General features: G+C 38.4%; 1 protein-coding gene across 1 annotated transcript in view; it reads left to right on the top strand.

Annotated features, from left to right (window-relative positions):
• Positions 1-1,036: 1,036 nt before the first annotated feature.
• Positions 1,037-23,745, top strand: part of LOC114259327 (alpha-dioxygenase PIOX-like) — a 38,935-nt gene continuing 16,226 nt past the window's right edge. Inside the window, exons 1-9 of the mRNA XM_082900168.1 lie at positions 1,037-1,251; positions 1,360-1,623; positions 15,745-15,894; positions 16,020-16,153; positions 17,972-18,185; positions 18,587-18,732; positions 19,473-19,700; positions 19,809-20,011; positions 20,180-20,252. Coding sequence (XP_082756294.1) covers positions 1,144-1,251; positions 1,360-1,623; positions 15,745-15,894; positions 16,020-16,153; positions 17,972-18,185; positions 18,587-18,732; positions 19,473-19,700; positions 19,809-20,011; positions 20,180-20,252 — 1,520 coding nt within the window. The 5' untranslated portion in view covers positions 1,037-1,143. The remainder of the gene's footprint in view (positions 1,252-1,359; positions 1,624-15,744; positions 15,895-16,019; positions 16,154-17,971; positions 18,186-18,586; positions 18,733-19,472; positions 19,701-19,808; positions 20,012-20,179; positions 20,253-23,745) is intronic.

Raw genomic sequence — 23,745 nt, 5'->3', positions numbered from 1 at the left:
AGAGTGTGTTTGGAATGATCTAAATATATATTTTTTGATTTTTTTTAAAAAAATATGTAAAAAAATAAAGAGATGACGTGACCTCAAATAAAAAAAAAATACATTTTTATAAGAGATGCCAAATAGTACCTTAACATAAGAAAATACTATGCGTCTAACATTTTCACTTGAATAATAATTTGATGGTGATATTTTTATAGTTATTAGATCAAATCTCATTTAAATTCATACTTTATTTTAAAATAATAAACACCAAGCCATATAATCACTATATAAAATTTATATGTATTTTTCATTTGCATATCACTATTATGTCACATTAGTACACAAATCTATAAAATAAAAATAAAAATAAGTGAGCCTTCAAATTGATTAAAAAATATTTTTTTTATCAAAAAAACTAGTTTCATACCTTTTTTCTGGCCTTTATATTGATTTCATGACTACTGAATAATTATCCCATCTCAAATTTATGTCCCATTTAATTAAAACAAAAAATTTAATTGAGCCATAAAAATCATATCCTCCTTCATAAATAAACCCAATAAAATAGAATGTGATGAAATTACCCCCACAAAACTTGCCGGTTTAATTACTTTACATAGAAAATAAGTTTTGACAAGTCTTAACTACAATAAAATAAATTAAAGGGAAAATAACAGAGCAAGAAAATAAATTACAAATTAGTGGATAATTTTATCAACATTAATAATAAAAATTTTAATTTTTTTTATATATTTGTAATATATATATTTTTATATATACTCCCACTAGATGCTAATGCCCCATAAAATAAAATTATAACACTGGGTTGAAATGTCCACCAAGGATTCTCTAGAGTATTTTTTTCCTAAAGTTTCCTAGAGTGGTGCATTGTGTGGTTGAGATTTAATGTTGAAAAATTGATGTGACTTGTCATTAAATCTCAATCACATAATGCACTACTCTAGGAAACTTTAGGAAAAAAATACTCTAGAAGATCCTTGCTCTGAAATGTCAATGTCACTTGTATATATATATATATATATTAACTAGCAATTGAGATAATGCTAAACAATTTTAAGAGTTGTGGACTAGTAAACTTTAATATATTAACTGGTTTATCTTTCTCTTTCTCTTTCCCATTCTCTTTCAGTCTTAGTTATGGAATTCATCAAGGCTATCTTGATGGCACCTCTGCATCATTGCATTCACAGAGACTTTCATGAAGCTGTAGCAAAGATGACTCTCATAGACAAGTTTCTCTTCCTTGTAAAAACTTCCATTCAAATCACTCTTTCCACTTCACTATACCATTTTTTTTCTCCATTTTCACAACACTAGGCTAAATTAACCTTTTTTTTTTTTTTGGTTATGCAGATCATGCATTCCATTGATAAGTTGGGGATATGGCACCGGTTACCGGTGTTTTTGGGGCTGATATATCTATCAATTCGGAGACACCTTCACCAGGAATACAACTTGATTAACGTTGGGAGAACACCGGTTGGTGTTCGGTCTTGCCCGGCTGATTTTCCATTCAGGACTGCTGATGGTAAATTTAACGACCCTTTCAATGAAGGTGCAGGCAGTGAAGGGACTTTCTTCGGCCGCAACATTCCTCCTGTTGATCAGAATGATAAGGTTTTCTATTCTTCTTTCTTTTCTTTTTTTTGTTTTTGTTTTTGGACTAGTTGGAGTTGTGCCTCATTCACATGGGAGAGGAAGTTGACATTCGATGTTTATAGTTTGTAGGAGAGGGGACAAAACTGAGTTAAAAAGAGCAAGCAATTCACTCCAAAAAAAAAAAAAGGAAAAAGATTGAGGCCTCAAATTTTTGGCTCAAATTTGGCTCGAATTTCTATTTATTTATTTATTTTTTTTTTTTTTTTTTTTTTTGCTGGGTTGATGTTTTGCTTGTTATTATTATTATTATTTTTATTTATTTTTTTTTTAATGTATAAGCCCAAAAAAAAAAAAAAAAAAAAAAAAAATAGCATTTGAGGCAATTTCGAGCCTCAAATTCGAGGCCCCAATCACAGCTGAAAAAAAAAAAGGAGAGCAATTCATAAACTACTTACGCAACAAAACAATTGAAAAAACAAGTAATGCTACGTCCCTCCAATTTGTTCCCCTTAAACTCCCCTCAATGATGTGACCAACTAATTAAGTCTCTTAAAATTGTTATCACGTCATTTGAGGGAAAAATTTGGAAGGATAGAGCATTTTTCTTGAAAAAAATTACTCCTTTTGTTCTTTTTAATGTTTATCTTATGAGATAATTAGGCATATTTTGGCATTTAGGCTAAAAGTCAATTTTTTGGCTTTTTAATTTTTTGGAATTGCATAATCTCTCTACTTTTTTGTATATTTTTTTTTTTAAAAAAAAGCCAAAAAAAATTAATAAACTGACTTTTAACCTATTTCCCAAAATAACCATTAGTATTTGTACAGAAAAGAAATAAACCTTTTCGTATAATCCTGTTGATCAAGTCTGCGCTCCTCCAAACGTCGTCGCTTTACTCCCTGAAAACACAAACGTGAGCTAGCCGGCGGGTGTGTGCCGGAAACCTCTCCGATGCCTAAGTCAGCAAAATAGACAAATAGACAAAAGCTCTGTGTATTCAGGAATCAAAGTTGTGTTACCTCTCCATAGGTGATGTTTGTGAGCTTTTATAGGTTTTGCGTGGCACAATCCTAGTAGGACTTTTACTCCTCCATGCAGAGTTCTCCTAGGATTCATACTCCTGAAGGATAATGCTTATCCTTCAACCCCCCATCACTGCTTAAACCAAGTGAGATGGTTCTTCCATGGCCGACCTACCATACGACCGAAGTAATCACGACTACGCTTAGCCGAACCATACCTAGTTCGGTTCTCTGTCCATAGTTTTTCAACAAACCATGTATGCCCAAAACCGAACTATCTTTTATCAAGGTTTAGACCAATCTTGTTTCACTGCGCCATGACCGGTATAAGTTCAAAGCATCCTTAAACCGGTCTAACTACAAAGCGTCCTTCGACCGGACTAACATCAAGAGTCCCTCGGACTGGTTTACCTTCTGGGCTTGAGACCGGGCTAACTTTAAGCCTCTTCAAGATCGGAGTAACCTTATGACCTCTTTACTCAGCCCTTCGTACTAAGGCCCATAAAGGCCCAGCTCGGCCCAATTCGTATATAAATTATCCTCTCAATTGGCCCTTAATTCCATCTGCGTAGCATGATAGGGATTACCTGTCTATAAACTGGGCTAAAGTTTTACCTTTTCAGTCGAGCTAAAAAACCCTTTAGCCTTTCCAGCCGAGCTAAAACTCTGAACCCTTTAAAGCCGAGCTATATACTTTTAACCCTCCCAGCCGAGCTAAACTTAAGCTGAGTTGTGCTTGTCCGGTCACAACGTCCCTTCAATCACAGAAACTGAATCGATTCTCATCCCTTTGACACGTGGCATGCTGGTATTGGCTTACTGCAGCTGTCGCGCCGCCCTCGTACTCCGCAAAATTTGAATAGTCCCGCGCGTTTTCGTCATTCCTATATCCCAAAACAATATTTTCGTCCTTTGAATCACCCTCATCGATCATTTTACTGTTTCAAGCTCTTCTCTCTCTTTCTCTCTTCTAAGCTCTTACTGTTTTTTGTATTTCGAAGAAGCTGCGTGTTCTTGCTATTGTTGCTACTTCCACTTCCATCTTCTTGTGCCTCTAGACCTGGTAAGCATCATAAATCTGTTTCTCTATTTTTGTTTCTGCTTTTGTTTAATCCATAGCATTCTATGTTTGAAAAACACTTTTAAGAATCACTTGAACTTCATGAAGTAGTCTATAGAACACTGTGTTTGATCCAAAATTACAATATAAACGAACTAAAAAGTAGTTTATAGTTGATGCCACACTAATCTATCTATATGACCGAGCTAGCACTTCATACTTATACTAGCAATTTCAATAAGTCAAACCATCCTCTGATTTACCTCAGCCGGGATAAATGAACCGAACTAAGTCTGAACTTAGCATACTGGAAACCTTATCTTTCGACCGAGCTAGTTCTTTGGGGCTAAGCCAGCTTTCTAAGTTTTTAGGCCGAACTCAGAAAGCTGCCCCTAGAGGCTCAACCGATCTGACTGAGCCTTCTCTTTAACCGAGATAACGAATCGCTCGCCAAGGCCGAGCTATCGAACCCCCTGCTCAATCCAAGCCACTAAGCATCTTGTTAAAACCGAGACAGAACCTGTAGCATCCCACATAGCCGAAGTAGGACTCCTATTCTTGCTTTTATTTTGTAGCACGGTCCAATGATCTGTGCTTAACCCCTTTGTTTTCCACTTTGCAGACTTAGGTTGCCCAGGCACTCCACTGCGCGTTTAACCGAGCTACTAAGCACAGTTTTGCGACCGAACTAATTTATCCATATCTTAAAAAATAAATGGGGAAGTATAGGTTTTTGGTAGAAACCCCTGGTGGCCTGGCCGAATTCCGAAGGGATTATAACATCCCTGACGACGTCCAACTCAATCTGGCCGAACAAGATATCGTTCCATGGGGAAAAGAGGGCTATGTACCTTTTACCCTCTTATCAATAATAGAAACCGGACTAAGATTTCCCGTTCAACTCTTGATTTGTGAATTCCTAAGACAAACCAGAATATGCCCAACTCAGCTTTCCACCAATTCTTACCATATAATAATGGGAATAGCCGAACTAAACCGCCGAGCCGGTCTTAACCTTGGTCTAGCAGAAATATTCCACCAATACTCCATTGGCTCCAAAGATGACGGCTGGGTCTACTACCTTAGGATACGCCGTCGTAGAGAAAAAATAATAAAAGATATGCCGGATAAGGACTTAAATGATGACGATTTTTTCTGGGTATCTGGGAATTTTGAAGACCACCAAGCCCAGATCTCAGGCCGAAGTATAAACTGGAAAAAAGGAACACCTGGTATAATTACTTCGGTTTGTTCACATGCTTTGTTTTTATTTCGGTTACCTGCTCCTGAACCGAACTAACAGTTCGTCTTCTTAATGCAGATTCAGCCCATCTTTAATCTTTGTATAGTTACCCCAACCTGAACATACTTCGCGCCGCACTATGTTTTCCAGAAAGAAGTTGGGCCAAACTTCTTAATTTTGAGCCGACATACCGTTACAGCGGTCGCCGAAAAGCCAGAGTAACAGACTTTCTGCTTGAGGACGCCCCCGAACCAGACTCAACCTTGCCACAAATTAGACTAATCCCTCTGACCGCTGAAGAAGAGATGGCCAAGAGAAATAGAGTCAGGGCCCTCTTGACCAAAACCAACAGACCCGAAGTACTGCCACCAAGCCAAACGCAACAGGCCGTTGTGGCCCTTCCTTCTCAACAGCCGTCTTCATCACGCCCATCCAAGCGCGCTTGGTCTACCCCAGCAGAGCAGCGTCTAGCGGATGAGGACGAAACCACCCCTCCACCGAGCCACCCACCGATTTCACAACCGGAGCCTTTTGACCGGGCTGGCTCTTCCAAGTGGGCACCGAAGCTAAAATTTCAAAACCGACATATCCAAGATACCGATTCGGTGGTTGCTGAGAAGGATCACTTGATGGCATTCAACCTTGCCAAGAGTGTTTGCCTTCCAGCAGACATGGAACACCACCAGAACCTGACCGAGCTAAAGGCCATTCGATCGGCCACCAAATCCATGATCCTGGTAAGATGCCCTTCGTCTCTCAAATTTTTCAAACTTTTAGTTCGGTTTTGTCATTGATATCTTTCCATTCATTTCAGTCTCTTCAGAAGAGCCAAATTGCCCATCAAAAGGTATTGGAGCTCAAGAAAACGGCTAGGCAGGCCATGGCAGAGGTGGAAGAAAGAACAACCGAACTGAAGGAATCACAACAAAAAACGACCGAGCTAGCGGCAGAGGTAGCTCGTCTAACTAGACTAGTTACCTCAGCTGAAGCTGACAAACAGAAGGCGTTGATCATGATGAAAGATAAATACCTTCGTGAGCTAGTCATGCTCGAAGGGAAAAAGGACGCCGAAATCGCTGAACTTAAGAAGAAAGTGGGTGGTGCCAACGTCGAAGGTTTCAAGGAGGCAGAGGGCCTCTACATTCCACAATGTGAGGGAGAGAAAGACTTATTTTTCAAGTGCGGCTGGAGAAGTGCTGTGGAATAGCTCGGCTGTGGGCTCGAAACCGAGGACTACAATGCTCCTCAGTATTTCATTCTGGCCTCACTAGCGGAGTATGCTGCTTCTGTCCAACATTCCACAATGTGAGGGAGAGAAAGACTTATTTTTCAAGTGCGGCTGGAGAAGTGCTGTGGAACAGCTCGGCTGTGGGCCCGAAACCGAGGACTACAATGCTCCTCAGTATTTCATTCTGGCCTCACTAGCGGAGTATGCTGCTTCTGTCCAATAACAATTTTTACAGGGTTCAGATGATGAAGATGAAGAAAATGAGCCAACTGTTACTCCGGTAGTCAACGAGCAAGGCAACGATCAATCAACTCGGTTGGAGTCAACGGTTGAAGACCTAACTGTTGAGCCACCAACTGACACCATGCTGCCAGTTGCTACTGAGACTGATCTTCCATCTACAACCGATGTTCAAGTTGATATTGAAGCCGATCTTAAAGACCTTTTTAATTGATTCTGTATTTTTTCTTTTTCTTCTTTTTGCTTCGACTTGTAACCGGGCTGGGAGCCCCTCCTTTGTAATCGCTTTGAATTTAATTAATGAGAATCATCTTCTTTTGTGCTAACTGTTATTCCGGTTTGATCTGTATGCTTGTACCTGTAATGACTTTTTAATGACTTTTATTGCTTCAACTGTAATCTTGGTTTACTTTCCTGTTTGAGCATGCTTTCTAATTGCAACTTGAACCATATTATTTTTCGGCCGAGAAACTTTATTTCGGTCTTACCTGTGCCATCTGACTGACCTTACTAGCCAACCACTCTTTAGCCGATGTCCATACTTCAGCTGAAGAGTACTAAGAGTTGGTTTAATCCAGCCAACCATTCTTTTAGCCAATGTCCTTACTTCTGCTAAAGAGTACTAAGAGTTGGTTTAATCCAGCCAACCACTCTTTAGCCGATGTCCTTACTTCGGCTAAAGAGTACTAGGAGTTGGTTTAATCCAGCCAACCACTCTTTAGCCGATGTCCTTACTTCGGCTAAGGAGTACTAGGAGTTGGTTTAATCCAGCCAACCACTCTTTTAGCCGATGTTCTTACTTCGGCTAAAGAGTACCAAGTGTTGGTTTAATTTAGCCAACCACTCTTTAGCCGATGTCATTACTTCGGCTAAAGAGTACTAAGAGTTGGTTTAATCCAGCCAACCTCTAGATTGGTTTTTCTAGCCAACCTAAAGTAAAGTGTTTGGTTATTTCGATCAAACGTCCTGCAGCTTGGATCCTTATCCTAGGCTTAGAAAGGGTGTTGGTTTTTCCAGCTAACCTTTAGATTGGTTTTTCCAGCCAACCTAAAGTAAAGTATTTGGTTATTCCGACCAAACGTCCTGTAGCCTGGATCCTTATCCTGGGCTTAAGAAGGGTGTTGGTTTTATCCAGCCAACCACCAAGTTGGTTTTTCCAGCCAGCTTAGAATAAAATGTTTGCAATGTTCCTAAAAAACTAACTTTTACAGAAACAACTATGCTGAAAAGAATCGACTTGTTTTATTGAGGAAAGAAAAAATTACACATGTTTGAAAGAGGAAAGCTAAAAATAAAATAACTTGAGATTGGCGGTGTTCCATGACCTAGGGATTGCTTTGCCGTCCTTGTCTTCTAGGTGGTATGCCCCTTTGCCTGCTAACCCAACCACTTTGTAAGGACCTTCCCAATTAGGCCCTAGCTTGCCATCTCCTAGCACCAAGGTGTTTCCCATCACTTTGCGCAGCACCCAATCTCCGATCTTGAATTGCCTTGGATGTACTATTTTGTTGTATTTCTTAGATAACTCTTGTTGATATGAGGCAATGTGGACTAGTGCTCTTTTTCTTCTTTCTTCGGCGAGGTCGAGCTCCAATGCTATGGCTTCTCCATTCAAGTCTGGATCAAAATTTTCGCTTCGAATTGTAGGGAGGCCAACTTCCAGTGGGATTACTGCTTCCATGCTGTAGGCTAAGAAGAATGGTGTTTCTCTTGTTGATCGTTGAGGTGTGGTGTGGTAAGCCCATAAAACATGAGAAAGTTCCTCCGCCCACTTGCCTTTTGTCTTCTCTAACCTTTTCTTCAGTCCATCCAAGATAACCTTGTTTGATGAGTCTTCTTTAGTCCATTCGCAAAGAGCTTCCACATCTCTCCAACGAACAACTTTCAGCAAGTGGAGGGGTCAGATGATGTCGTGGGATCAAGAATGTTGCTGGTGTTTTCTTCAAGGTCCATGCTTGCGGTCTGCCGCTCGCTATCTGATTGTACCAAGTCTTTATTTGTTGGTGAGTCTTGGTTCAGTGTAGCTTGGTTTGCTTCTTCCTTGCTGTCTTTAGTCTGGTCTGCCATGGGATCTGATTGAGTATCCTGCACCAGGGGTTGCGCTATTTCGGCGTCAACTTATATCCTTGGTTTGGTTATACCAGTCAGGTCGACTGGACAGATATGATGACTTCCTGGGGTGAATTCTGCAACAAAGTCTGCCAAAGCTTGGGCCTTTATCGCGGTTCTAGATTGGAACTTGATGTCGAATTGTCTCAACTCTACTGCCCACTTTAAGATTCGCCCAGAAAAGTTTGCCCTCTCAAATAAAGCTTTTAATGGGAAAGCTGTGGGGACGACTATAGTGTAGGCGTGAAAGTAGTGTGATAACTTTCTTGAGGCCATCATCAAGGCCAATGCTAGTTTTTCTAGTGGCAAGTACCTTGTTTCGGCACCCAGCAATGTCTTGCTGACATAATAGATGGGCAGATGTTGGATTTCTTCCGCACGGACCAACACTGCGCTAATTGCGTGCTGAGAGACTGCCAGGTACAGGAAGAGTTCTTCTCCAGGTATTGGGGTGACCAGCAATGGTGGAGAAGACATGTATTCTTTAAAGCTTTCCAGAGCTTGGTCGCATTCTTCGTCCCATTCGAACTTGGCTTTTAGTGCATGGAAGAATGGTCGTAGTCTGTCCGATGACCGGCTTATGAACCGATTGAGCGCAGCTGTCATGCCGGTGAGATGCTACACTTCTTTTACTGAGTTTGGTCTCTCCAAATTCTGGATTGCTTTGATCTGGGAGGGGTCTGCTTCTATACCCCGGTTGGTCACAAGGAAGCCTAGGAATTTGCCAGATTCTACTCCGAATGTACACTTGGATGCATTGAGGCACAACTTGTGCTTCTTTAGGATCTCAAACATCTCACTTAGGTCCTTGAGATGGTCATTCTCATCCTTGCTCTTGACCACCATGTCGTCGATGTAAGCCTCCATTGTTCTGTCTAACAATGGTTCAAACATCTTGGTGACCATCCGTTGGAATGTTGCCCCTGCGTTCTTTAAGCCAAAGGGCATGACCTTGTAACAGTATAGTCCTCTTGGAGTTGTAAAGGATGTGACCTCCTGGTCTGGTTCATGCATGGCGATTTGATGGTAGCCTCTGTATGCATCCAGAAAGCTAAGTTGGTTGTGCCCCGCCGTTAGGTCGACCAGTTGATCTATCCGTGGTAGAGGAAAGCTGTCTTTCGGACATGCCTTGTTGACTGTTTTGTAGTCGACACAGACACGCCACTTGCTATTCTTCTTTGGCACCACGACTGTGTTGGAGATCTATCTCGGATAGTGCACCTCTCTGATTGCTCCTGCCTCCAGCAGGTTTCCTACTTCTTCTGCCACTATCTCGGCATGGTGGAGTGCCGATCTACGGGTGCGTTAAATGATTGGTCTGATGGATGGGTGGACATTGAGTTGGTAACAGATGAAGTTGGGATCGATGCATGGTATGTCGTATGGTGTCTAGGCAAACACTTCGATATTAGAGGTTAAAAAATTCCAAGACCTCTAATCTCTTAGTGCTGGACAACGATGAACCAAGCAAAAAGAACTTATCCGGGTTCTTTTCATCTATTCTTACCTCTACCAAGTCTTCCATCGCTTTCTGATTAGCAGCTTTGCCTACATCTGCGAACAGTTCATTGCTCTCAGGTTCTTCCACCGAATGAACGTATCATTTGGCAGCGTGGCTGCCATTCACCGTGATAAAGCATTGCTTGGACATAATTTGATCTCCATAGACCTCTTCAATTACACCGGTATCGTTGGGGAACCGCATTACTTGGTGGCAGGATGACGCCATCGATCGCATGGCATGCAGCCATGTTTTGCCCAAGATGATGTTATAAGTGGAAGGGACCTTTAATACCCAGAACTCCACTTGTTTCGTCACGCTTCCTGCCTTGACTGGGAGGATTATTTTGCCAACGGGCCATTCTGGCATGGAGTTGAATCCAATCAGGGGAGATACGGCAGGTGCCAAGTCTTTATCTTGTAACTTCAACTATTTAAAGGTGTCGTAGTACATTATTTCACATGAACTGCCTTGGTTTATCAAAATCCGCTTGACGTCAAAATCCTTGACTCGGAGAGTGACAACCAAGGCATGATTGTGAGGGCAATATATCCTTGCCAAGTCCTTATCCGAAAAAGGCATGACGTTCGTGGCCTCTGTCTTTCCCTTCTTGATGGCAGGTTGGGCACTTTGTACCTCTCTTAAATGCTCAGCCTTTTTAATTGATCCTCTGAGCTCGCATACACGCTTAGGTTCGAAAACTCCATGTATCACATTGATAACGCCTTGAGGTGGGGTGTCGATTGGCATTCCGTTGGGGTTGTTATGGTCCTGGGGGGCTGGTTGGGCCCCTTCTTCAATGTATTTATCCAGGTGACCTGCTACCACCAACTCCTTCAGGTGCTGTCTCAATGGCGTGCAATTTTTAGTGCAGTGCCTCTTTTCTTTGTGGAAGGTGCACCGTGATCTTTCGTCATAGTCCTTCTGAGCTTCCCCAAGCTTAGCTGGTCATCTGACGAAAGGCTTATCCCGTATTTCACTTAGAATTCGGTAGATCGGTTTCTTGAAGACCGTGGTTATGGCAGTGCGGACTCTCAACCATCTTTTATCCTGGTCTTCTCCGTTGTCTCGCCTGCCTCGTTCGTTTCTACTTGGACAATCTACCGTGTTGACTTTTGCTGAGGCCTTTTTCTCTAGTACTGTGGTCGTGCCAGATTTTGTTTTGGCACGTGCGCCATCCTCTTCTACCCTGATGTGCTGATGTACTCTTTCCATCAAGGCTTCCATGGTAAGGGGTGGTGTTATGGTGATTGAGTCCCTTAGTCTGTTCCCGACCGGAAGGCCTCTCTTGTATTGTGCAATGGCGAGATTGGTGGGACAGTCCCCAATTTGGTTGAATGTTTCCCAGTAGCGACTATTGTAGGACCTTAATGTCTCTTTTTCGCCCATGTCGATGGAGAGTAGCTGGTCAATCTCCACCGGGGTTTTGGTGTTTGTTCTGAACCTTGTGGCAAATGCCTCCGCCAATTGCGCCCAGGAGGCTATGCTGCCTTCTGAAAGTTTTTCAAACCAAGTCAAGCCTAGATCGCCAAGGCTTGACGAGAAGATGCACATTAGAGCCTCGTTTCGCCGATATACCGCCATAACCTGGCGGAAGTGGCTTAGGTGAATGTAGGGGTCCGTCTTCCCCTCGTACGTAGTGAATTTGGGCTGAAGAAAGCCTGTAGGTAGGGGCGCGTTTTCAATTGCCGGAACGAACGGCGAGGTCTGCAGCCTTGCTAATGCATTGTCCGTCGGTTCGTAGGCAGGGCGTGGTAATGGCATTCCAACCTCGACGCTTCCATGCGATCGAGGAGCCAATCGTTGAAGGGCAGAAACTCTGCGAGGGTCGCGCGCCCTGGTGTCCTCCTTCCATCGTGCCTTTTCTTCCAGCATGATCTGCAAATCGGATGATCTGGGCAACTCAGTCTATTTGGATGATGTTTGGTGCGAGTGTGAGGGTCGGTAGGTACTTCCCTCTGTGTAAGACCTCAATGATCTCGTTCTCTCAGACCTGGAGTAATGAGTTCTGGAGGTTCTAGACTGAGTATCGCCTATCCTGAGGCTTCTACTCTCTGCTTGTGATGGTGTGGAATGCCTTCCATGGTCTTCTGAGCGGCGAGGGGGCTTTTTGTTTTTGCGCCCCTCTCCTGTCGCCACTTCTTTTCCCTTCATCTGGTGCTTCAAGGCCTCCATGTTCGCCGCCATCTTCCTTATTAATTCGTCTTGCTCCTTCACGCGATCCTTCAGAACTTGAGGATTAATCCTCCGCCTTTACCTGTCAGGACTTTGTGAATGAGAGTGACGGGGGCTGTTAGTCCGCCTTCCCCTAGTATCCCTCCTGGAGTTATGTCGTTGGCGCTCCAAGTCCGCCATGGGAGGGATAGAAAGTAGTCCTTCACGCCTTGCACCCCCATCTGGTGTTTGCCCGTCGATGGCGGACTGTGGTAAATCTTCATTGTGCGCCATTGTTCCTAAAGAGGTAAAGCTTGATCAAGAGGTTTTGTCCTGTCTGTTCTTCCCACAGACGGCGCCAATTGTACGGGAAAGAAATAAACCTTCTCGTATAATCCTGTTGATCAAGTCTGCGCTCCTCCAAACGTCGTCGCTTTACTCCCTGAAAACACAAACGTGAGCTAGCCGGCGGGTGTGTGCCGGAAACCTCTCCGATGCCTAAGTCAGCAAAATAGACAAATAGACAAAAGCTCTGTGTATTCAGGAATCAAAGTTGTGTTACCTCTCCATAGGTGATGTTTGTGAGCTTTTATAGGTTTTGCGTGGCACAATCCTAGTAGGACTTTTACTCCTCCATGCAGAGTTCTCCTAGGATTCATACTCCTGAAGGATAATGCTTATCCTTCAACCCCCCCTCACTGCTTAAACCAAGTGAGATGGTTCTTCCATGGCCGACCTACCATACGACCGAAGTAATCACGACTACGCTTAGCCGAACCATACCTAGTTCGATTCTCTGTCCATAGTTTTTCAACAAACCATGTATGCCCAAAACCGAACTATCTTTTATCAAGGTTTAGACCAATCTTGTTTCACTGCGCCATGACCGGTATAAGTTCAAAGCATCCTTAAACCGGTCTAACTACAAAGCGTCCTTCGACCGGACTAACATCAATAGTCCCTCGGACCGGTCTACCTTCTAGGCTTGAGACCGGGCTAACTTTAAGCCTCTTCAAGATCGGAGTAACCTTATGACCTCTTTACTCAGCCCTTCGTACTGAGGCCCATAAAAGCCCAGCTCGGCCCAATTCGTATATAAATTACCCTCTCAGTATTAATCCCACCAAGAGGTCTCCCACAAAAAATCTTCTAATTTGTCTCTCATTTTGTAACTCTTACTTTGGGCTTATAACTCATAATGTTGATATAAACTATTCATTTCGTAAAACTTGACATAAAAATCATTTGTGAAAAAAATTAATTTTATCATATATGAATAGTTAAATATATTATATTTTCTTTTATAAAATTAATGAATAATTTGAATTTAAACTCATAATTATTGTGCATTTTAAAAAATGATGTTCAATAAAACTGGTTTTTTTACCTAATTTATCTTTATTACTGGGTTTACGAAATGAATGGATAAGATCATTTTTGTCAATACGATACGGCCAAAAAAATCTTGCAAATTGGAGTTCTTTTTTTAAGAGTGCTGCTATTAGCACTCCATAAATTATTTTAGACTCTTTAATTTTTATCTTTTTTTATTACAATAATAACCTCAAATAAAATTATTACAAATGACATCATTAATTTTGGGACACTCCATCTCACAATTAAACCTACATATCCACTACATTATGAATATGCGTTTATGAGAGCACCCACTTCCATCATCACTCATCCATCTTTCCCAAATCTCACCTTCCAAATCTACCTATCCTCAAAACCTCAAAAACCCTTTAGCGGCAATATTCTGGCGGTAACGGCGGTAACTATTTGATTGCTTATACTTTTCCGACTATGACAATGAGTGGAAATTTTCCTAGCAACCACAACTCCATAAGACGAGAGGATTACAACAATAAAAGTTTAGAGGAGGTTCATAGTTTTGATGTTGTTCTTAACTCAGAGGAGATTGGCCTTGTAAATGTAAGTTTCTTAAAAAAAATGGCAAAAATAAAAAAAAAATTATGTTCATCATTTTTTCAGGACTGAACTTCCAAACATATGACCGAAATTCGGGAACACAGGCCCGAATATTGTTTATTTCTTCAGGAATCAATAATCGAACATTGATTTTAAACTTTTTGTGATCTGAGATGAGTCCAGAATGAAGAAAACTCGAAAAACTAAACCGTTTTAAGAATTGGGAATCAAAGATTTAGGCCAAGTTTGGGGAGTTCAAAAAAAGCTAAAAAGCCAAAAAGTTACTCAAAAAGTTAAAAAGTTAACACTATTCACCAAAAGTCAACAATTACGGCTGCACAACTCCCAATTCAAATTTTTCCCTACAAATCAATTTTTACAATTTTTTATTACACATTTTTCAATAAAAAGTCAAAAAGTTAACCCAAACATCCATATTTTCAACCTCAATTTTTTAGTCCAAAAAGACAAAAAGTGCACTTTTTTAGTCTTCCCAAACTTGGCCTTAATCTCCGAAAAGTGATTGTATGATAGGTTAAGAAAAGTAAGGTTAGTGACAACCATAGACAAGTTTTGTATTGGAATATCCCCTGAAAGATTATTGTGGCCCAAATCAAGAGCTTGGATTTGAGAATAATGAAAAATGTCATATGGAAAGTTTGTTAAATAGACAGACACAATATTCTTCTTCTTCTTCTTCTTCTTCTTCTTCTTCTTCTTCTTTGTGGGTTTTGAAAAGGATGAGACTAAAAAGGATGAGACTCTTCTTTTTCTTAGTGGGTTTTGTTAGGGTTTTTTAGAAATGAGTTTTTTTTGGGGTGTGGAGAGTGTGCATTCAATGGGTGAAATGTTTAAGGATAATTTTAGTATTATTTAGAGGGAGAAAAGAAATTTTAGGAGTTTCAAAATTTTTAAGTGGGGGTCCAAAATAATTTATAGGGTGCTAATAGCACCAATCTTTTTTAAATATATATATATATATATATATATTTATTACACTTTTACCCCATATTTTAAAATGATAGTTTATCCTTCATTTATAGCTGTTACCATTTTCGTTGGATATTCATGCACAATATCACGGTGCGGAAATCACAAAATAACTTCTATCATCTTAGTCCATATTTTCTAATATAATATTTATATATAATTTGTGTTTGTTGATTTGATTTTAGAAATCAACTTTTTGTGTTGATTTTGGAGTCTTCGTAGAAAATATATAGGCAATTTGTGTTTTAATGTGTAAATAAAATGTGTATGTTTATAATTTTTGTTGGATGATTTTTATATATATTTTTAAAATAAAAAATTATAATTGTTTTCATTTTTTATTAAATGATTTGTGATGATATTTCAAAAAGCTTATTAATTGAAAAAAAAAATTGAAATTTCACACTTATAACTTTCATATTATAGTTTTAAGTCAATTTTCATTATTATATTCATTGGAAAACCCACTGAGAGTTTTGGTGATAATCACTTAGCCATCAAGATAATTTAAATAGTTCATTTTGTAGGATTAGTCAAGTAAAATACACATACAAAAACAGATCACATTTGTGTTGAAAAAATTTAGAATCTCTAATGTTTAAATTATATTCATTAATCAAATTTTTTATTTTATTTTATTTTTTTATGAAAATATGTAGCTCCTGAAGCCGGATCCTATAGTGGTTGCCACAAAACTACTGGCACGTAGAACAATGAAAGACAATGGAAAGCAATTCAACATGATAGCAGCTTCTTGGATACAGTTCATGATTCATGACTGGATTGATCACTTAGAAGATACCAATCAGGTATGTTCTTCAAATGTTCATATCAGTTATGTTCCAATAATTTTTTTCGATAGAAATATCATTTTCTGATACTTTTGATCACTCTGGATAATATAATATATATGAGTGATGAATGATTGTTGTAGATTGAACTTACGGCACCAAGAGAAGTTGCAAATCAATGCCCACTTCAATCTTTCAAATTTTACAAGACTAAGGAGGTTTCGACTGGTTTTTATGACCTCAAAAGCGGTTACTTGAACATCCGAACCCCTTGGTGGTAAGGCAATTAATTGGGAAATTTATTGATAGGGCTGATATACAAAATTCAAAACTTATCTAATCTTAAAATAAAATATTTGTACCAATTAATTAGTCTTACATATTTTTAATTATTACCAAAAAATCTGATTTTGTTTTTTTTATTTAATTTAAAGACATTGCTACATCCTATCACTACCGGACTTCCGTCAGGCGATTACCGAAAACTTACCGAAATGTTCAACATTATTGGAAAGTCTCCTGAGTATCACCGGAAACTCACTGGACTATCGCCGGAGTGTTCTAAACGTCACAAGAAGCTGCCGGAATATCTAGAATATTCGTTCGATGTTAAAACTATCACCAGATATTCACTGGAATGTCTAGAACATTGTCAAAAAAAAGATAATAATAATAAAATGAAAAAACATAACAAATGTACTAAATATTGATAAACCGAAAGAAGAAAAAAAACGTAACAACAACAAACAGTAACAATATGGGGAAAAAAACATATGTTATTTTTAATTTTTGTAGAATTTAAGAAAATAATCTCCAATATTGATCAAATTGAAAAACAAGCTTTGAAACTATAAAATGTTACAATTTCAAAGCATGATTCTATTAAGCATTTATCCTTATTAATCAAATTGAAAAATATGTTATGAAACTTCAAAATTTTATAGTTCTAAAGAAAGTTATGTAATTGTAAAATTTTACAATTCTAAAGAATATTCGTTTTAGCACCCAAAAAACTAAAACTGTAAAATTTTACAATTTTCACTTCCTATAACTAAAACTCAAAAATAATTTGTTCAGAATTTGAAAATTTTCTCCATTAAATACAAAAATAGAAGTGTGTAGTACAGAAAAAATTAAAAAAATTAAGAGATCGAATAAAAGAGACCTATAGAGAGAGAGACTTGTACTCCGACAACTATTTTTAGTTTAAATCTAGCCAAATCTGATATAGATCTGAGTAAATCTACATCAGATTTAAATAGATCTACACATCTTCTTCGTCAAAAACTCATCTCCTTCACCGTTGGTGAGCGTGAAGTTAGGAGTCGGTACTCGGTGGTTGTTGGTAAACCTTAATCAATGGTAGTCGCCGGTGATTACAGATTAGAAAAAAAAAAGAAAATAAGAAAGGCATGGTCGTAGTCATCGTCGTCGCCAGATATTAGAGAAAGAGAGATAAAGAGAAGAAACAAGGTGCAGAAAAAGAAAAGAAGATAAATAAACACAGGACTTTTGGATTTATCTATAAAGTTTTGGAATTAAATAAAACACACTTTTCAAAGAATGACTCATGGGTAATTTTGCCCATTATAATTTAGGACTAAGCTTCTCTCCAGTCCTTAAGGTGCTATTGGGCTCCGTTTTAATAATTTGAATTGTTCATATTTTAGGATTCGTGCGTGTATATCATCCTTGCAAAAAAATTAAGGTGATTGGATAACGGCAATCACGTGTTCAGATCAGTTTTGTATGAACCGTTTATTTCATTCATTTTTTTTTTTTACATAAAACTGATCCACACACGTGGTTATTGTTATCCCGATCAACTTGATTCTTTGTAAAGATAATGTACTCGACGAATCCTAAAATATGAACAGTTCAGATAATCGAAACGAGACATAAAAGTGAACTCAATAAGCCCAACAACACCTTCCTAGTCTTATTAAGGACAAGAGAGAGAAACTCAATCCTCTATAATTCATATCTATATATATGGCTCAGGCGAATGGTTTGGTTTCGTGGGATCAATGTGGAGTTCACATTGATGATCGTATAAAAAAAAGTAATGAGATGTGATGTAATGTAATGTGAATAGGGATGGAAGTGCTATTTATGGGAGTAATGCAGAGAAGTCGGAGAAAGTGAGGACTTTCAAAGATGGGAAGCTAAAAATATCAAAAGATGGCCTTCTTCTTCATGACCAAGATGGTACTGCTCTGTCCGGCGATATTCGTAATGGCTGGGCTGGCCTTTTCACATTGCAGGCCCTCTTCATCCTGGAGCATAATGCTGTCTGTGATGCCCTCAAGGTACTTCTTCACAAATTATAGGTTTCGTTTGGGGAGTGGGTTGGCTTTTTGATTTTTTTAATTTTTTTAGTTTGGAGCTAAAAAGTCTCGTTTGGGAAAGATTTTTAATTTTTTTGGTTTTTTTTGACTTTTTTATGAGAAAAAGAATATAATGATTATGAGTTGGATGTGATGTTTTGTTTTATTAAGTTAAAAAGCTTATTTTATTTTTTTGTGACTATTTTAATTAAAAAAACCTGACTTTTTTCTTCTCAAACGGAGCCATAGTATGCAATATAGCAATATTAAGAGAATCAAGTAACACATATCAAAAGTGATTAAAAAGAAAGAAAGAAAAAGTTGATAATACGCATATGCTTTTTATTACTTATTTATATTAACCCTTGTGTAAATATTTGTAGAAAGAGTACCAGGAGATGGAGGACGAAGAATTATACCGGCATGCAAGGCTTGTGACTTCTGCTGTAATTGCAAAGATCCATACCATTGATTGGACTGTTGAGCTTCTTAAAACTGACACGTTGCTTGCTTCAATGCGTGCCAACTGGTAAAACAAACTTTGCTAATTAGACCCAACAAATGAAAGAAAATACTTAGACCATCTCCAACGCTTCAGCAAACCTGATATCAAATTCAAAATTTGATGAAAAAGTCACTTTTTTGAGCTCCAACGGTTTCACCAAATCGATATCAAATCCAGAATTCAGCAAATCTTGTACCAAAATGAGAACAGGCGAAGCATTTTACCAAATCACTGTTCCTAACTGTTGGGAGAGACCAACCGGTCAACCAGCCGGTTGCCCGGCCGGTTGACCAACCGGTTGACCGCCTAAAGGTTCAAACGGTTCGAAGAAAAAGGTTCAAACAGTAAAAAAAAAAAAAAAAAAAAAAATTTTGCCTAACCGGTCGACCAGCCGGTCGACCACTAAAAGGTTCAAAAAGTTCAAAAAAAAAAAAAAATCAAAAAAAAAAAAAAAAAATTTCGCTTAACCGGTCGACCAACCGGTTGTCCCTGGCACAAATTTGATGAAAGTGCACCGTTGGAGCGAGTGGTATCAAATTGGTAAAATGAGTCATTTTTTACTCAAATTTGGTGAAAAATCTGAGTAACCGTTGGAGATGCTCTTAGAGAGATACTATTAGGCCCAATTCCAAAATCAAATCTGTTTATCTTGAAAAATACATGTTTATAAGTGGTTGTTTTCCATTTCTGTGGAAGGAAAATGTGGGGTTTATTATATAGTTGGAGTTTTTTTTTCTTACAATGAATTAAGTCCATTATTTCAGGTATGGATTATTGGGAAAGAAATTCAAGGATACATTTGGACACGTTGGTGGAGCAATATTAGGAGGGCTTGTGGGCCTAAGGAAGCCAGAGAATCATGGGGTACCCTACTCCTTGACTGAGGAATTTGTCAGTGTTTATAGGATGCACTCGCTTCTACCTGATCACCTTCTCCTCAGGGACATCACTGCATCACCCAGTCTCAACAAATCTCTACCGTTGGTTAAAAAGTAAAGAAAAACGCTCTCTCTCTCGTATTCGTTCATCATCAAATTTCTGGATTTTTTTTCCCTAATAAAGAAAATGTATAAAAATTAATTAAATAAATAATTAAACAGGGTTCCTTTACCAAATCTGGTTGGCCACAAAGGAGAAAAGGCATTAACAGAAATAGGATTTACAAGGCAAATGGTTTCGATGGGTCACCAATCATGTGGAGCCCTTGAGCTTTGGAATTATCCTCTCTGGCTTAGGGAAATTATTCCCCAAAATGTAGATGGCACTGATAGGCCTAATCCCGTTGACCTACCTGCTCTGGAAGGTAATTTTCTGTTAAATGATTCAAGCTACTTGAATTCTACTGGTTAATAACTCGTTTGAAATCAATTCATTATATAAACAAATCAAATGTAAATGCGTATCAGAGTAATCTTTGTAATATACTTGTTTATGAAATAAAAGGGGCTGATCCATATGAGTGGTTGTGTAGTTTACAGAGATAGGGAGAGGAAAGTTGCTAGATACAATGAGTTCCGAAGGGGCCTCCTATTGATACCCATATCACTACAGGAAAATATAGCAAAAAAGACGGGGTTTTTAGCGACGCCGCGCCCCCCGTCGCAAAAAACCGTTTTTTGCGACGGTAACTTCTACTGTCGCAAATAATAGCCTTTAGCGACGGTACTGACCCGTCGGTAATGAAACTAAGCGGAGGCGTCGGAAATGGGGAAGTATTAGCGACGGTAAATAAAACCGTCGCAAAAAACCTTTTTTTTTAGACGGCATATATCATTTGCGACGGCAAATTTCCGTCGCAAAAAAGGATTAATGCAAACGGCACCGTTTTTCGTTCTATTTGCGACGGTGTACATCATACCGTCGCAAAAAGTCCAAAAAAAAAACCCTCCCTTTTTCCTTCTGCCTCCCGCTCGATCCTCCTCACCAAATCCCTAACTTCACCCCCAAATTTCCCAAACGGCCTACGAGGAAGACAGCGGTGGTGCGGCGGCGACGGCTCCGGCGACAAGAGTGGTGCTCCGGCGACGACCCTCTCTCCCTCTGCGTATGCTCTCTCTCTCTCTCTCTCTCTCTCTCTCTCTCTCTCTCTCTCGGTCTGTGTATATATATATATGAATCTGTCTATATATATATATATATGCAATGTATATAAATCTATATAAATCTATATATATATATATCTGAAATGTATATAAATCTATATATATATATATAAATCTGAAATGTATATAAATCTATATATATATATATATAAATCTGAAATCTGTCTATATATATATATAAATCTGTTTATCTGAAATCTATATATATAAATCTGTTATATATATATATATATATATATAAATTTGTCTATATATATGTATATAAATCTGTTTATTAATAACATACTTTAATTAAGAACATACTTTAATTAATAAATCTGTCTATATATATGTATATAAATCTGAAATCTGTCTATATATAACAGATTTGTCTCATGGTTATTAATAAATCTGTCTATATATATATATATATATAAAACTGTTTATTTTTTAATTATTATCAACATTTATCAATTATTATCAATTATTATCAATTAGTGTTTTTAAGTTTTTTTAATTATTTTTATGGTTGTTTTCATTTATATCTCTTCAACTATTATCATTTTTTTTTTCTATTTCATCCATAAATTATCAATTTTACCATTCAATCGTTCAAGTTTTTTATTTTTTTATTTTTTCCAAATCATATGCTCTAATTAGAAATAGTTTGTCAAAATCAGTAAAAATTATATGCATATATATATAGTTTGTCTAATTAGAAATAGTTTGTCAAAATCATATGCTCTAATTAGAAATAGTTTGTCAAAATCATATGCTCTAATCATATGCTCTAATCCTTTAAGTTTAAATTATCATTTTTTTTTTCTATTTCATCCATAAATTATCAATTTTACCATTCAATCCTTCAAGTTTTTTATTTTTTTATTTTTTCCAAATCATATGCTCTAATTAGAAATAGTTTGTCAAAATCAGTAAAAATTATATGCATATATATATAGTTTGTCTAATTAGAAATAGTTTGTCAAAATCATATGCTCTAATTAGAAATAGTTTATCAAAATCATATGCTCTAATCATATGCTCTAATCCTTTAAGTTTAAATTATCATTTTTTTTTCTATTTCATCCATAAATTATCAATTTTACCATTCAATCCTTCAAGTTTTTTATTTTTTTATTTTTTCCAAATCATATGCTCTTAAATAGGAATTTTAGACATTTCGTTAATTTGCCAAATAGGATGTCGAGTGAATATTTATGTGTAGGTATTATATTTAGAGTTACTTTGGTGAGATATTCTTGTGGATGTGTACAGATGATGGATAAGAGTTGGATTGATTTGCCAAATAGGATGTCGAGTGAATACATTAATGGGATTGATGAATTCCTTGTGTTTGCCTACACCAATAGGGTTGAAGGTTCGATGATCAGTTGTCCGTGTAGGAAGTGTGAGAATCGATACTATTTTGTACGAGATGGTGTACGGGAGCATCTGATTTTGAATGATTTTTTTAAAAAATACAAACATTGGATTAATCATGGGGAATCTTACATATCTCTGCATAGTAATCGAGAGAATGAAACATTAGCTAATTTAGACATTGGAGATGATATGATTGGAATGATACAAGGGGCTATGGGAAATCCACATGTCGGTACAAGTGTTGAGGGTGATGAACCACAGGGGCCTGATCCCCGTGCATCTGAACCCCAGCTCGGTCCAAATGCAGAGACTGCAAAGTATTTCAAACTTCTTCAAGATGCACAAAGTGAATTGTATCCGGGTTGTCAGAAGTTCACATCTTTGTCATTCATTGTTCGACTTCTACATTTGAAGGTGCTTAATCAGTGGACGGACAAGTCTGTTGACATGTTGCTTGAGTTATTGAATGAGGCGTTTCCGTTGGGTGTGAAACTCCCGGACTCATATTATAAAGCTCAAAAGGTCACAACAGATTTGGGCTTCACGTATGAGACGTGGGATGCATGTCCCAACAGTTGCATGTTGTTTCGAAACGAGGACGCCAATCTTGATAAATGTGTCATATGCAACAGTTCTAGATGGAAATCAAATGGTGATGGTGGTTCAAATGGTCCTAACACAGGTGGCAAACAAGTAGCTGCAAAACAGATGAGGTATTTTCCTTTAAAGTCAAGGTTGCAGAGGTTGTTTATGTCATCCAAGACGGCCAAGTTAATGAGATGGCATGCAGAGGAACGAACTGATGATGGTGTCTTCAGGCATCCTGCTGACTCCCTTGCATGGAAAGATTTTGACCGTCGGAATATTGACTTTAGTAATGATTGCCGAAGTGTAAGGCTTGGCTTAGCATCTGATGGTTTTAACCCATTCAGGACGATGAACATAGTTCATAGCACTTGGCCTGTTGTGCTCATTCCATACAACTTGCCGCCATGGATGTGCATGAAGCAACCATTTCTAATTTTATCTGTGCTTATTGACGGCCCGAAAGGACCTGGTGACAAGATTGATGTTTATATGCAACCGTTGATTGAGGAGTTGAAAGAACTATGGAATGAGGGTGTGTCAACATTTGATGCATCAACAAATCAAATGTTTCAAATGCATGCAGCTTTACTGTGGACAATTAGTGATTTTCCTGCATACGCAAACTTGTCAGGATGGAGCACTAAAGGAGAATATGCATGTCCTTGTTGCAATAAGGAAACTACATCGTGTTGGTTGAAGCATAGTAGGAAACAATCATACTTGGGTCATCGCAGATTTTTACCTACTGGCCATAAATTCCGGAAGGATAAAGTATCATTTGATGGTAGTCGGGAAGTCAGACTCAAACCAAAATTGTTGTCTGGAACTGAGATGTTGCTACAATTAGAATCTGAGGGTATTTTAACCCAATACAATAGGGATGACCTTAAGGAGAGGCATAGGAGACAGGTAGAGAAGGAGAAAGCTGGACATCGCACCCATAGTTGGAAGAAAAAGAGTATCTTTTATGAATTGCCATATTGGG

This window comes from Camellia sinensis, chromosome 1, assembly GCF_055761805.1.
Source record: "Camellia sinensis isolate YWXY chromosome 1, ASM5576180v1, whole genome shotgun sequence".
Classification (NCBI taxonomy): Eukaryota; Viridiplantae; Streptophyta; class Magnoliopsida; order Ericales; family Theaceae; genus Camellia; species Camellia sinensis.
Note: the sequence above shows the minus strand (reverse complement) of the source record. Positions and strands in the feature narration are given on the sequence as shown.